Here is a 14,902-nt window from a genome sequence, read left to right on the forward strand (position 1 = left end):
GCATTTATCACAGCTTCTGTCACATTGTAAGTGCTCAGTCAATACCACCAATGACTTTGAGGAACAATCATTGGTAATAAAGTAATAAAAGTCCTAAGAAGTCATAGAGGATACTTGTCTTAAACCTCAACTTTCCCAGGAAACCAACTATTTCTATAATAGATCATCTGGTAGTTCACAGCTTAGGCCATCAGTCTTCCTTTACCAAACAAGGCAGGGTCCAGTACTGGAGTCAGTATTTTATCAAATCATCATCACTGTATAGGACCCAGGAGCTGATAAGACATCCAGGACATTTCAAGACATTCAGATAAACAAAGAAATAATCCAACCCAAGATTCTCACCTCTCAGGAGCAGTCCCTTGGCTGGGTCACCAGGTCCTAAGGCAAGAGTCTCCAGCTACGTCCAGGAAGGAATCCATGGGCCAGGGTGGGAGGCAGCATTTGATCAAGAAATAGCATCTGATTCTATTTCAGGCCAAGGCGACCGTGGCAGGGATTCAGTGCCCATGGCAAAGCCCTGACACAGAAAAGGACACAGAAACAAAAAACAGAGGATTCCATTTAATAAGTGGTGAAAGGGAATTTTTCTAGGACTGGTTTGCTTTACATCTGCAATCGACAAAGCTCTGCAAAAAAAAAAAAAAAAAAAAATACAGTTAACTCTTCAAAAAAGAACTTTTGAGCCCCTGTTATGGGTATGGAACTCTGGTGAGCAGGGGGCAAAGACAAACACAGCCATTGTCTTCATGGAGTTAGATGGAAGGTTCCGAAAGCAAGAATCTTACGTTTGCTCATTTACTCATGTATCCTCAGCACCAGTAACAGTTCCTGGCTCTAGGGGTTTGAGAAATAGTTGTTGGAAAAATGACTGAATAAATAAATGGAGCTCACAGAAGAGATGACACATAATAAACGAGATGACATATAAAGGTGACAATAGAGGGTGGTAAGTACAGTGATAAATACACAGAGGATCAGGAACACACGGGGCCTGGGGGCAGGCAGCAGGGATGTTGGCAACCCAGCCACACTGGAAGGAGTAGCTGGGGAGTCAGGAAGGCTGGGTCTCCCCTGTTTGCTGTTAAGCCTGTGGGACATGGCACTCTCACTGCATACTGAGTTCGCAGGAGGGTGTTGGGAAGGCAGAGACCTAGGCCACACCATATGAAATTATTATTCAATCATGTTTTATTTAGAAAAATTGCAGTTTTATATGGTTCCATCGAATACATTTAATTGTAAAAGTAGGTCAGCCTCTCACCCTTTTTCAGCGTTTGTTCTGGATAGTTCTTGTCCAATCCATGAGAATTTTTAGTAACTCTCGTCAAAGACCTCCCATATTTACTCAGCACGTACTTATTGCATGTCGGCTCCACATCAGACACTGGGCTAGGCACGGGGGATACAAAGCCAACTGAGGACTGTCCTGCATGCTTATCGAACTTACGGTCTGATTTGTTGGCCTTGTAATAGTCTTAGCAGATTCTTCCCTTCTTGCCTATTTCTCTCCACACCCACTCTTCTACGTTTCCTCCGTCGACTGTTTGCTAGCCTTTTTCATGATGCTGCCTCTGCTCCTGGCTAGAGACTTCATAGGAGAACGCTGAGCCTCACTTCCATGACCCAGCCTGAAGGGGGTAGCCCTTCAGGGAAGCCAGGACAAAAAGTGCAGAGCGAGAGAGTGAAGGGAAAAAGAAAGTCCACTGAGAACCCTGCCTCTCCATAAAGAAAGAATGTCCATCCTTCATGGAGATGGGCAGTGCCGTTTCACCTTTATGACTGAAAATATCCTGTTTCAGGTCCTTGCCTTCAGTTAAGTCTTATACATAAGAGAAACGATCTACATGGATCCAAAGCTTTCTCAAGCAGGACATGTTCTGTTCTTGACAGAAAGACTAAAGCCTGAGACAAAAACTCCTAAGTTATAATAACCAGAGCTTCCAAATTATTACAAATTCTTGGTGATTTAATTCAACTAAGATTTATTGAGCATGTACTGTGTATGCAGCAGGCACTGTTCTAAGCACATCACATGCAGTAGCCCATGTAAACCTTGCAGATAGGTAGGGGTTGTCACTGATACCTCTTTTCTCTGAGGAGAAGGTTTTCTCAACCGAGACTCAGAGAAGCAACTTACTGACGTTGCACAGCCTGTAAGAGACACAGGCAGGAGTCAAACCCAGCTCTGACCCTTAGGTACATCACAAGAATATACTGCCTTTTTTGCCCTTAGAATTGCATACAGACAAGAGCCAGGCCTTGTTTTTAATCACTTATGAATTCCTGATTTTGTTTTGAAAGTTGAACCCATGGTTGAGGAGGGTGATTGGGACTCATTTTGAAATGTGCCATCTTTTTCTAGCAGATTCTGAACATAAACTTGAGGCAAGTTCAGGAAGAGTGCTTGGAAGACTTAGAGGTATGCCTGTGACCTTTCAGAATCCTTCACATTTGGCTCAAAGTCAACAAGCTCATGTCCTTTAAAGAGCAAGGGGTTATTTCTTATTTTTTCTCAGAAAATTAAACTCCTCGTGTGCAGTGCAGCACAGCAACATTAAGTGCAGAATGCAAACCGTCAACTAAAACCAAAGTGTGTGGCTCTGGCAGCAGATTTCCCAGTTTCAGTTTTTTCTACTTTGCCTTTCTGTATCGTCTAATTTTCTTCCCCTGCCTTTTATCTGGCTTCATTCGTCTTCAGTAAATTTTCCGTCACTCCTGTTGGCCTGTCAGTGCTTGTCATAGTGTAGGTGACCTTTTCATATAGTCATTGAAATGAAGAGCTCCTTGAGGGACGCCAGTTCCAGAGAGCCTGAAAAAAGCAGGAGCTGAAAAATGAATCTGAAGTAATCCTATAGAAACACATATATAATCCTGGGGAGCTTTTTTTCTTATTTATTTATTTACTTTTAAGATTTTATTTATTTATTTGAGAGAGCACAAAGGAAGAGGGAGAATCTGACTCCCTGCCAAGCAGGGAGCCCAATGCGGGGCTCGATCCCAGGACCCTGGGACCATGACCTGAGCCGAAGGCAGACGCTTAACTGACTGAGCCACCCAGGCGCCCCTTTTTTATTTATTTTAATAAATGTGTGGAGTAATATCTTTCTGACTCTGTCACGTTTTTTGTTGTTGTTTTTTTGCTAATATCTCCCCTTTGGCATTGCAACTTCTAATCTGTTTATCATTTAAGAATTTACAAGGAGACGGAGAATCATTTGTGCAAACTTTACCTCAGTTCCATGTCATTGTGTGCTTTCTTCAGGCAAGGGCAGTGGAGGCTTAAACCTCGGAAATTTCTTTGCAAGCCGGAAGGGCTACAGCCGGAAAGGGTTTGACCGCCTCAGCACCGAGGGAAGTGACCAAGAGAAAGATGAGGATGATGGAAGTGAATCGGAAGAGGAGTATTCAGCACCTCTGCCTGCACCCTCACTTTCTTCCTCCTGAAAACGGCCTTTGATTTAGGTTGATGAGATTTTCCAAGAATACCAGATTCCTCTCCCTTTAGCACGCTTAGAGTTTTGCGTATTTAATTGTAAACTGTACTGGTCTATGTGGGACTGTACACGTTTTATTTCCTTTGTTTTGATTTAGTTGGCTTCTGTTTCTAGTTGAGGAGTTTCCTAAACGTTCATAACAGTGCCATTGTCTTTATGTGAACAGAGACTAGAAAAACGGTCCTCTTCTTCTCACATTACGAATTTAATGATGGAAGGTTTGCTCATTTACATTATCGAGACTTTTCTGTAGATGTAAATAACCCCCTTCTCTGCTTGAACACAGTATTTTCCCAATAGCACTTCCATTGCCGATGTCTGTCTTTGGTGCCTTTCCTGTTCAGCATTCTCAGCCTGTGGCAGTAAAGAGAAACTTTGTGCTACATGAGGACAAAGCTGCTAAATCTCCTATTTTTTTAAAATCACTAACATTATATTGCAACGAGGGAAAGAAAGAAGTCTCTATTTAAATTTGTTTTTTAATTTTCTTCTTCAGTTGGTGTGTTTTGGGGATGTCTTATTTTTAGATGGTTACACTGTTAGAACACTATTTTCAGAATCTGAATGTAATTTGTGTAATAAAGTGTTTTCAGAGCATTAGCTGTCAGAGTGTATTTTGCAATTTTTGCATATTTGCAGGGTTTTGTATACAACTTTTGTAATAATTACACAAACCACAGATACAGTGAAAACTACTCAATGTCTTCAACAGAAAGAAATGTGTTGTATTGTATTAAAATGAAGATGATATTTTGTTATGTAGCTGATATAAATTAAAAGCCAGCAATCAGACTTTACATACACGTGTAAAACCAGGCTCTCTTTTAAAATTCAAAGAGGGGTTTTGCCTGTTTATCAATCAGGAGGTAAATAATTTAATAAAAGGTGATCTAGCTAAGAGGAAAGCTGTGTCTCAAATTACATATGCAAAACAGTCCATCAGTGTAGGTTACTATTAGTTTTCTTTTTAAAGAATAATTTCACTCAGATTCCCAGGTATTCATGGGAATAGTCATCTTACAGTGACTACAAATTACTTTTATAACATATCTTTTTTCATCATGATCCATCAACGTCATTTAGTAAGGGCCTGATAACTTTCCTTTGCATAATAATCAGACTCTAGAACCGTTTCTTCAAAGTGCCTACTTGCAATTGAGGCATCTTAGTAGTGGCATAGTAGAGATTTAATTGACAAATCATGAAAACACTACAGAGTGCTTTGCAAAAAAGTATATTAATTAGAATGTCTTCCAGTTATGTTATTTTTAAAAACCTAACTTAACCTAGATTTTTTTTCCCCCTCATCATTGATACCAAAGATGATCTGATTGAAAAAATGCATCATTTCCCATATATTCGCCTTCTTGTTAAAGCTTAATTTGGGCATCCTCCCCAAATGGAAACTTCACCTTTTTTTGATTCCTATGATCTTCCTTCTCAAATGAGGAATACATGTTCTGCGCTTGACCACTCCTTTATGGCCCTTTCCATACATCAGCGGTAAGTACGTAAATGTAGAATGACAGCTCTTCTGGTGTATATGTGCCTGTCCACTGTATCTTACATATTTTTATTTCAACATGAGAATTAGTCCGGTACCCCAAGGTACATGTTTTATAGGTTGACTTTGATACTGTTCAAGTTTGCTTACACTGAGGAAATTAGTTGATTTGTACTTTTGTGATGCAGTATTTGACCCTCAGCTCCATAAGCTACTTTTTTAAATGTTATCTACTCCTAGTCTTGTTCCTAAACAGTTTAGATGACTCAATGGATGCAAAAATAATAATAATAAAAATAATAAATTATAAGGAGGTGAGAAAGGAATCCAAGCAATCTCTCCGCTGATTATTGTTCTTAGCTGAACTTCATTTACTGAGACACTTAGAGATTGCACCGCCTGGGACGCGCTTAAAGAAGTAGATCCCATCCCTGGCTTCACAGTAGAATCACCTGGGGAATTTAAGAAAAAAATGGGCACTCCTTCCAGAGATCCTGATGTGGTTGACTTAGAGGAGGATATTGGTAGAGGTCATGCTTTTTAATTTCTCTGGGTAATTCTAATGTGCATTCAGCGTTGAAAAACCACTATCTTTGAGAACAGCTGTTCTACTCTGCCAATTACTACAAGCAGATAGCTATATTTTCACATAAATTATGGTTTACAAATGTTTGGAGAGAGAAGATGGGGTCTGGCGTATTTTGATTTGACCATTAGTACCAAGATCTGACTACCTTAATTGTTCAATGTTCTAAATTGGATCATTAAAATAGGCATAATTGACTTATTAAAAAGGCAAAGAGAAACAGCTGGGCTTTGATTTTTTTTTTTTTTTTTTTACATTAAGTTATCCGGAAAGTATTATTTGGGGGAGGTAAAAGAATAGCTCTGTCATTTGCTGAATTGGCCCTGAATTATCATATGCATAAAATCTTTTGTTCTAAGCTTTCTTCTTAGTTTATTCAATCAGCATATTCTTTTTCAAAATTCCCATGCATCTTTCAACTTTCACTCAAATGTTACATAAATTGAATATTTAAGTAGCTGGATGACAAGGGAAGCCATAGATTTGGTTTTAGGGCTTATTCCCCAGACTGTCATCTACCTAGTAGCTCAAAGTTGATGTAAGTCAAAATTGGTGTTGCCTATAGCATACTTCTCAGACTTCAGTAAATGTAAGTATCAACCGTGGGTACTTACTTTAAGAGGACTGACTCTTGGTCCCATTCCCAGAGTTTCTGATTCAGTACATTGGGTGGGGCCCAGATCGCTGCATTTTTAAGAAGCACCCCTGGTGATTTGGACCCAGGTGTTCTACAGACCATTTCCAGGAAATACAGTCCTACAGAGAGCATTTAAGCCTTAAAACAATTATTAGGCACACAAAGCCATTTTCTCAAATAATATGGTCTCTGTAGAGTGAGAGGCCTGGAAATCATTGACCCCACTTCCTCAAAGCCACATCACAAAAACTGCAGGTGCAAATTATCTTCCCAGCCAGAACTTACCTACCAGCAACTTCTCCCTTCAGTTCCCTTAACACTGATTATCCCAAAGTCAAAATACAAGTGATGCCCTCCACAGGCCGCCACGCTAGTCTTATTTTCTCTTTTAAAATCACACCTAAAGGCAAGAATCCACCAGATATATTTGGTGTGTTTTTCCTGCATCATGATTTAATTAAGGGAGCATATTCATTCTAGAGAATACACTGATGATGATAAATGTGACTCCTCCTTATAGCCTTAATGATTTCTGAAACACCAAAGCACAAAGATGTCGATCATGTATCTAAACTAAAGGTACAAAACAAGAAAAGAGTATTTTCTGTGCTACAAAACTGAGTACACACTGTACCATCATAGGGAAGGGATTTACCAATGAAGATTTGATAATAGAGTGCTCATGTTTAGACATACGAAGAAAGAATATGAAATAGATGAGTTTATAAAAACCAGTTTGACAATAAAAAAGAGAACCCTTTTCATGTCTGAGCAAAAATGCATTTCGTCCTACACACATACATACATAACCTGAATAAACCAGTCCCTTGAGAATGCTCTATTTATCTCCTCTATTACACTAATATCATTCTCCATGTCTTTAAAAATATATATTGTCCAGGAACTGAAGTAAGCATGCAAATGGATGGAACAGCACAAATGCACTGGTTCTTAGAACTAACTTCCAGATAAGGAGGTAGTTTTATTCAACAGTGCAGCCCAGTCTTAGCCAATATTGAGTTTGGAAAGAACCCTGGGTTAAGAGGAGAAAGTTCTGAAATTCCAAGTACTAGATCTGATTATATACCATTGTATGAGACTTCTTTAGTCATAAATCATGACTCAACTCCGTTTTAAGAACAATTCTTACTTATTAAAAATTAATAACGATAATGAAAATAATCAAAAATTAATAATTTATCAAGATAGAGTATTATTATTTATTAGTTCACCTAACTGAAAAGCTCAGGCATGGCTAGATCCAGAGACTCAGAAGATGCTATCAGGAATTTGCCTCCCTTCATCCTTCAGTTTGTCTTTCTTTTCTATAGGATTCACTTTTATGCATGCACTTTATTTCTCCACCCATGTAGTAATAAAGGTGGCAACCAGCAGCTCTGAGTTTAAATCCTACCAGCATTAACTCTGAGGGAGATACCTTCCCTTTCTGAAGAGTTCCAATACATTGACTAACTGGCCTGATTTGATCCCTGTGCAACTTTAGAACCAATCACCCTAGGCAGGGAAAGTGTGATACATAGAACCAGGGCAGAGTCACATCCCATAGTAACAACACTGATGATTTATAGAGAATTTGCTTCCCCAAGAAAACTTCAGATATTATTGCCAGTTGAATAAGGGTAGATTCTGGTAAGAAAAAACAGAAGATAGGCACTAACGTTATGTTTCTTAGATAAAGAGGTTTACTGAAATGGCTATTTGTGTGGTATTTAAATTATTACATTAAAAAGGGATATTGAGTGATTAAGTCTGTACCAGTGTATAAATGAAGATAATCTCAAATTCCCAGAAACAATACTGAATACCAGAAGAAATGCTCAATTTGGACCTGTCACAATAACAATGACAATCAAAAATATACAAAAAAACCAAGAGCAAAGATTTGAGACCTACAAGCTGTATTTTATACTATGATTTCTACTCATCTAAGGTTGATGGAAACAGGTAGCTTTCAATCAAGAAAAGAGATAAGGCAACTGCCTTATGATAGTCCAGGCCAATCATTTTGCACCAGGGCTCCCACTGTAACTTCATCTTTTTCCCCATGATTGATTTATAACTGTGATGATGCCTACCTCCCACTGCCTCATATTAGGAGGCACTCAATGTCAGTTTGTCCCATTATTGGTTATGATCACTACATTTGACCATTTGATCACTTAAGTAAAACGATGTCCAGGGCACCTGGATGTGTCAGTCGGTTAAGCGTCTTGCCTTCAGCTCAGGTCATGATTTCAGGGTCCTGGGATCGAGCCCTGCATCCCGCCCCCTGCTCAGAAGGGAGTCTGCTTCTCCGTCTCCCTTTGCCCCCCCAAATTTATGCTCTCTCTCTCTCTAATAAATAAATAAAATCTTTAAAAAAATAAAAAATAAAATTATGTCCAACAAATTTCCCCATTATATATGTTCCATTTCTACTTTGTCTATAGAAAGTGTTTCTGAGAGAAAACATTTTTAAGACCATGTGAATACCTATTCCCCAACAAATTTGTACCCAATGGTTTTTGTACCCATTGATGATCTTTTCCTGAATCTATAATTTTGGGGGAGTTCTTAAATAATAATGATTTTCTAATTGTATTATTTTGTCTGGCATTCTATAAATGACTGAGTCTTACTCTCACCCCAATAAATATTGGTAGCATCTACTCAAGAGCATAAAATAATCCCCTCATTTTATTTACAATTAATATGATACATTCCCGAAACTAATGGCACAAATATGGTCAAATGCCTTTTATTATCCTACTTAACTGCTCAGGTCCTTATCTTTCTTATTGATAGAAAGTCAGCTATCAACCTTTTGATGATTGGCTTCCCTCTCCTTTCCTTCTCTGAAGTGGTCAAAAAAATCCAGATCCCAAAAGGAGAACATGGAGTATGGAATCAGTAGATTTGCAAATGTAGGAGGGCCATGTTCAAGTCTGAGTTGTCCACACAGCAATTGCTTCTTGCTGCCTCATAATGTCACTGTTGAATACTGTCTTCTATACCAGTCCTAAGAGCTGTTGCTCCCCAGCTCCCCCGAGGCTGCCCCAATGCAGACCACTTCCCAAGATTGTTACAGTTGGCCTTTGAGTGCCAAAATATTTAGTGCTGTGCATTTTTAGTTCATACACACAGCCACCTCCTCAGATGCAGACAGGCCCAAAAGTCCTGGGTCAGGGCTGATCCTCATATCTGTGCCTACAGACAGAGAACCATCACCTCCTTCCCTCCCTATAATCCATCCTAGAGGTCAGGAATTCTTCCTCTCAAACCCTCAAAACTCAGAGTTCCATTAGCCCTTCTTCTTCTTTTTTTTTTTTTAATGTGGTAAGAACACTTAACATGGGATCTACCCTCTTAAGAAAATTTGCATATATGACACAGTATTGCTATCTAAAGACACTGTTGAACAGATCTCTAGAACTTACTCATCTTGTGTAACTGAAACTAGATACTCACTGAAGAGCAACACGCCATTTCCTCCTTCCCCTAATCCCTGACAACCACCATCGTAGACTCCACTTTGTGAGTTTGACTATTTTAGATAGTTCTTTACATGGAATCATTCAAAATTTGTCCTTCTGTGACTGGCTTATTTTACTTAGCATAATGCCCTCCAGATTTATCCATGATGTTGCAAATGGCAGAATTTCCTTCTTTTTTTAAGGCTGAATAGTATTCCATTGTGTATTCATACCACATTTTCTTTATCCCTTCATCAGTCAATGCACATTTATTTGTTTCCACATCTTGGCTACTGTGAATAATCCATCAGCCCTTCTTTACCAGGTATGGGGACCAACTGTTGGTCATCTATCCCTTTCTAAGAGAGACTCCCTGGTAAGCCTTAATTGCCCCAACCTGACCTAGCCAGAGAAACTTCCTTCCATGATTCAGAAGTAATTTCTGACAACTATTTGTCATTTAGTAAGCACTTCTGAATGTCTAACAAGCAAACAACTCAAATTCTGGGGACATAGTGGTGAAAGGCAATATCCTAGCTCTACTGGGATTTACACTGTAGTGGTGTGTATATCGTTTCCTCTTTTTTCTTATTAAAGAAGAGAAAAACAGAAATGTAATCTCTGGCTCCATACCCTATCACATACATTTATAGATAATTTTTTTTTAAAGTAAGAACCAAAGAAAGGCATTGGCCAGTCTAGTTGTACTAGTCGCAAAGCCTCTTTAGGTTTATTTAATTCCTGGAACTTTGATTTTTTCCATTTATTTTCTCTTACATCATTATCTTTCCCAGAAGTCACAGAAATCTTTAAGAATTTCAAATTTCTAGGGCCTTGTTCTGAGAATTATCTGGCCTCCATTAACAAGGAATGGCTCCTTTCCCAAAAATGTTACTATGATTCTCACATCTGTCAGAAACTGTGCACCCAGGTAATCCAATAAAAATTAAATAAATGAAAAGGGAAAGGATTCATTCAACAGACATTGATTAAGCTTCAATATGTGCAAAATGCAAAGATAAAAAAGGCATAGTCTTGCCTTTGCAGGTTTGTAATCTAGCAAAGGAACTAGAACAAGCCCATCAATAATTGCAGTATAAGGCATAAGAAGAATACATGCAAAATGCTATCAAACTTCTGACAGAAGAACAGAGTTTTCATAAAGAAAGTGATATTTGAGTAAGAGAGAGGAGAACTGAGGGACAATGCTGGTCATATTAGGGGATTAGCAATATGGCTACAGCTCAGGGTAGTTTAGGAGTACAGTGGTGGAAGGGCTGGAAAGCCAAGCTGGCTCAACAAGAAGGGTTTCAAAACCATTAGGAGTAATTTGGATTTAACTACATTTGATATACTTCATTTTATTGCATATGAATTTACTTGACTGTTAGTAAAAGTAAAAAATAATTACTTTATTGAATAGGACAAAGTAAATTATACTTGTAAAAATATCTCAAGTTAGTCCAAATTCTTAGAAAATGGGGTGTTATTTATATATAAAAATACACTATATATATAGTTATCATATATATATGATAAATGTCCCTTATCAGATATTTGATCTGCAAATATTTTTTAAAGTCTTTTTTTTTTAATGTTTTATTTACTTATTCATGAGAGTCAGAGAGAGACAGAGAGAGAGGCAGAGGCAGAGGGAGAAGCAGGCTCCCCGCCTTGCAGGGAGCCCGATGCGGGACTCGATCCCAGGACCCTAGGATCGTGACCCGAGCCGAAGGCAGACACTCAACCATCCGAGCCACCCAGGCGCCCCAAAGTCTTTTTTTTTAAGATTTTACTTACTTATGTATTTGAGAGAGAACGCAAGAGAGCGAGTTGGGGGACGAGCAGAGTGAGAGGGACAAACAGATTCCGTGCTGGGTGGGGCTCGATCTCATGACCCTGAGATCATGACCTGAGCCAAAATCAAGAGTCAGAAGCTTAACTGACTGAGCCACCCAGGCGCCCTGATTTGCAAATCTTTTATCCCAGTATATGAGTTATAGCTTTTCATTCTCTGAACCTTGTTTTTCAAAGGGTTTTTAATTGTGATGAAGTCTAATTTATTATATTTCCCAACAGTCATAAAATTCACAGAAATCTTTAAGAATTTCACTAAGGCTCTGAATTTTGTTTCAGCTTAGAAAAGCATGGTGAACACCAGTAAGACTTTTGGCCCCAGGGGCTGCTTACTTCTCCAGCCTCATCACAGCCCCCCCACCCACCCACCCCCACCCCAATTCACCTCATCATCCTCACTCCAAGAAGCCACATTCGACTTCTTTCTCAAATGGCCATGTTCTTACTGTCTTTCCAGCTTCTAGACATTTTTCCAGATGCCTAACAGTCGTCCCCTTTCAAAATTCTTATCTTACTGAGTATAATTGTGTAAAATAAGAAAGAAATTTATCGGTTCATTGTCTCACAAAAGAGGACCTAGGGACACTGAAAATAACATCAGATCTCTCTCTCTCTGTTTCGCCTTCAGCTGTTTTCCTCTATGTTGGTTCATACTCTAGAATGTTCTTTCTATGTGATATGAAAGTGTCTCTGGTAGGTGTCTGAAAATTTGAGAGAGCCTCCCCTACTTTCCCCGTATCTATATCACCCCCCACAAAAGGATTCAGAAATACAAGAACAATAGTGTTTTCTTTTTCAGAAATAACAATAGATTTGCAAAGATATATCCATCAGTCCTTGTATTCCACTCTTTTAGGAGTGAGGAAAGTTTTCCTTAGACCTCCTATGGCCATGGTAATTTCTGAGCTATTCGCAAAGGGTATGGGATTATTTTTACACCAGTCAGGCCCATGCTTGAAGCTTGGTGGAATGAACTTTCCCTAAGTTCCATGACTCCAAAAGAGAAGTGCTAGACACCTAAACAAAATTCAGATAGGAAAGAGACATAGAAGAAAATGGTTGCTGAGGAGGTAACCAACAACCCACTACAGGTTAGCTGTACTATAATTTTAAAGAATAAAATTCATTTACCAGTAGATACCCGCTAAGCTCCCAAAACTCAAATAGCTCACAATATTGAGGGAAAAGAAAGCATGCATTCACTGTATTAAGCTTGGTGATGGAAGTAGAGCCAGGCACCTGATAAAGTTTGTAGTCAGGGAACATAGGTGGTATATGTTAATGCTCAAAAAGGCATTTAATAGAAAAAAATTAAATGGAAGTTGTTTCTTTCTGCATAGCTCTTCCATAGTTAATTAGCTTTTTAACCACCTTAGAGCTTCTCTAAAAATCAAATATTGCATAGTTTGTTCAATATATAGTTAATAACACTTCCAGTAAGGATATATAATTCCAGAGTAACAACAAGAATCTAATAAAAATTCCAAAAAGCAAAGGTTCTGGGTGACAGTCGAAAGTGTGTTCTGAAACAAAGGCTGCAGAATAACTGCATTGGTCCCAATGTTCCTGGGCGGAAAAGAGCCTGAATTCCAGACCAAAGTTTAGAAAACTTTTTAGTGTCATTTTCACACTGCATATGACAATATTTAAACCCTATATTGTGTTCGTTTTCTTAAAATATCTAGTATATCCCTTTCATTATTTAGGTAGATTAGAATAAATGTGCATTATAAGTAAATAAATAAATAATAGGTCAATTGATAATTGATCGAAAGACAGACTGACAGTCATAGCAGGAAGGGGTGAGAGAGGGAAGGAGAGACAAAGGTGACAACCACAGATTTCTCATGAAGAGTTCTTCAGGGTAGTTATCACCAGTGTGGTGAATGGCTGACATCTGGTGGTAAAACAGTAAAAATTTGCATGGATTTGCACACTCATAAAAGGGGCTATTCAGTGAATGATGGCTGTGTCTTTAAGAAGAATAATTTAAAATGCTGCCAGTCATCCAGTGTTTATGTCCACATCATGCCAAGCACCCAGGTATTTGAAAAGATCTGTAACATCAGGTATCATATAGATACTGACTGTATCCATGTCCTCTTTGCCAATGGAGTTAGTATTCTCTAACCAAAGAACAGAAACCATGAAATTGTATAGTTACTTTTTTTTTATATGAGCACTTAAGGAGACAAAAGTAAACATATATAATGTCACTCAAAATCATTTGCATATTTTGTTAACCTATTGCCATTTTAAGAAATAAGAGAAAATTAAAATTAGGTTCAGAAAAGTAAAAAAAAAAAAAAAAAATGGGTGCTTGGTATTGATCCTTGGGAAAGAAGACACAGGCAATAATGATGCCAAAGGCCATTACATCATTGGCAAGGAGACTGTTGACATGGACTGGATCTGAAAACTGGTAGAGCTGTGTACAGGGCTATGGGACTTGCTCATCTTCCACAGCTTTGGGGGCAGCACCAGCTCTGGGTTTGTGCCCCTGCTCATGAAACAGTTCTTGGTGGTCTATGGTGAGAAGCCCAAACTCAAATTTGCCGGTCCTCCAGGTTTCCACAGCAATGGTGGAGCCCTACAATTCCTTCCTGATCACCCACATGACCCTGGATCATTCTCACTGTGCCTTCATGGTCACCCAGGAAGCCTCTATGACATATGTCAATGCAACCTGGATATCATACATACCAATCTCAATCATTTGATTGGCAGATTGTGTCCACCATCACCACCTCTCCGCAATTTGACAGTACCCGAATGTGAATTTGACAGAATTCCTAATCAACCTGGTCCCATACCCCCATATCCACTTTCCCCGGGCCACCTACTCCCAAGCATCCCAGCTAAGGCCTATGTTGAGCAGCTGTCTGCGGCCAAGATCACCAATGCCTGCTTCAAACCAGCCAGTCAGATGGCCAAGTATGACCCTTGCCACAGCAAGTACATGGTTTGCAGCATGTGGTATCGGGGTGGGGGTGGGGTGGACACGCCAACGTCCACACAGCCTTTACCAGCATCAGGATGAAGTGCACCACCCAGTGTGTGGATGTTGCCCAACTAGATTTAAAGTGGGCATCAACTACCAGCTCTCCAATTGTCATCCCCAGGGGAGACCTGGCCAAAGAGCAACAGCGTGTGTACATACTGAGCAACACCATGCCATGGCTGAGGTCTGGGCCTGCCTGAACCATAAGTTTGATCTCACGAAGGCAAAGTGAACATTCATACATTGTGCATGGGGGAAGGCATGTAGGAAGGAGAGGTCTCTGAGGCCCAGGAGAACCTGGCATCTCTGGGGAAAGATGAGGAAGAGGTAGGCATGGATTCTGTGGA

At 39.3% G+C, this 14,902-nt stretch overlaps 2 protein-coding genes across 25 annotated transcripts in view; one reads left to right on the forward strand and one right to left on the reverse strand.

Annotated features, from left to right (window-relative positions):
• PAM (peptidylglycine alpha-amidating monooxygenase) overlaps positions 1-4,097 on the forward strand; it is a 283,678-nt gene extending 279,581 nt beyond the window's left edge. For 6 of the 18 annotated variants that reach the window (XM_064596425.1, XM_064596429.1, XM_045899246.3 and 3 more), the window contains 2 exons: positions 2,366-2,422; positions 3,266-4,097. In XM_064596425.1, the coding sequence (XP_064452495.1) occupies positions 2,366-2,422; positions 3,266-3,447 (239 nt within the window). In that variant the 3' untranslated portion in view covers positions 3,448-4,097. The remainder of the gene's footprint in view (positions 1-2,365; positions 2,423-3,265) is intronic. The other 12 variants (XM_064596426.1, XM_064596430.1, XM_045899256.3 and 9 more) reach the window with 2 other exon arrangements.
• GIN1 (gypsy retrotransposon integrase 1) overlaps positions 1-14,902 on the reverse strand; it is an 85,131-nt gene that overhangs the window by 30,193 nt on the left and 40,036 nt on the right. For all 7 annotated transcript variants that reach the window (XM_064596440.1, XM_064596438.1, XM_064596434.1 and 4 more), the window contains one exon: positions 346-520. In XM_064596440.1, coding sequence (XP_064452510.1) covers positions 501-520 — 20 coding nt within the window. In that variant the 3' untranslated portion in view covers positions 346-500. The remainder of the gene's footprint in view (positions 1-345; positions 521-14,902) is intronic.

The sequence above is a fragment of the Mirounga angustirostris genome, unplaced genomic scaffold (assembly GCF_029215605.1).
Source record: "Mirounga angustirostris isolate CCGP_5_RB_7025 unplaced genomic scaffold, mMirAng1.0.hap1 SCAF_7, whole genome shotgun sequence".
Classification (NCBI taxonomy): domain Eukaryota; kingdom Metazoa; phylum Chordata; class Mammalia; order Carnivora; family Phocidae; genus Mirounga; species Mirounga angustirostris.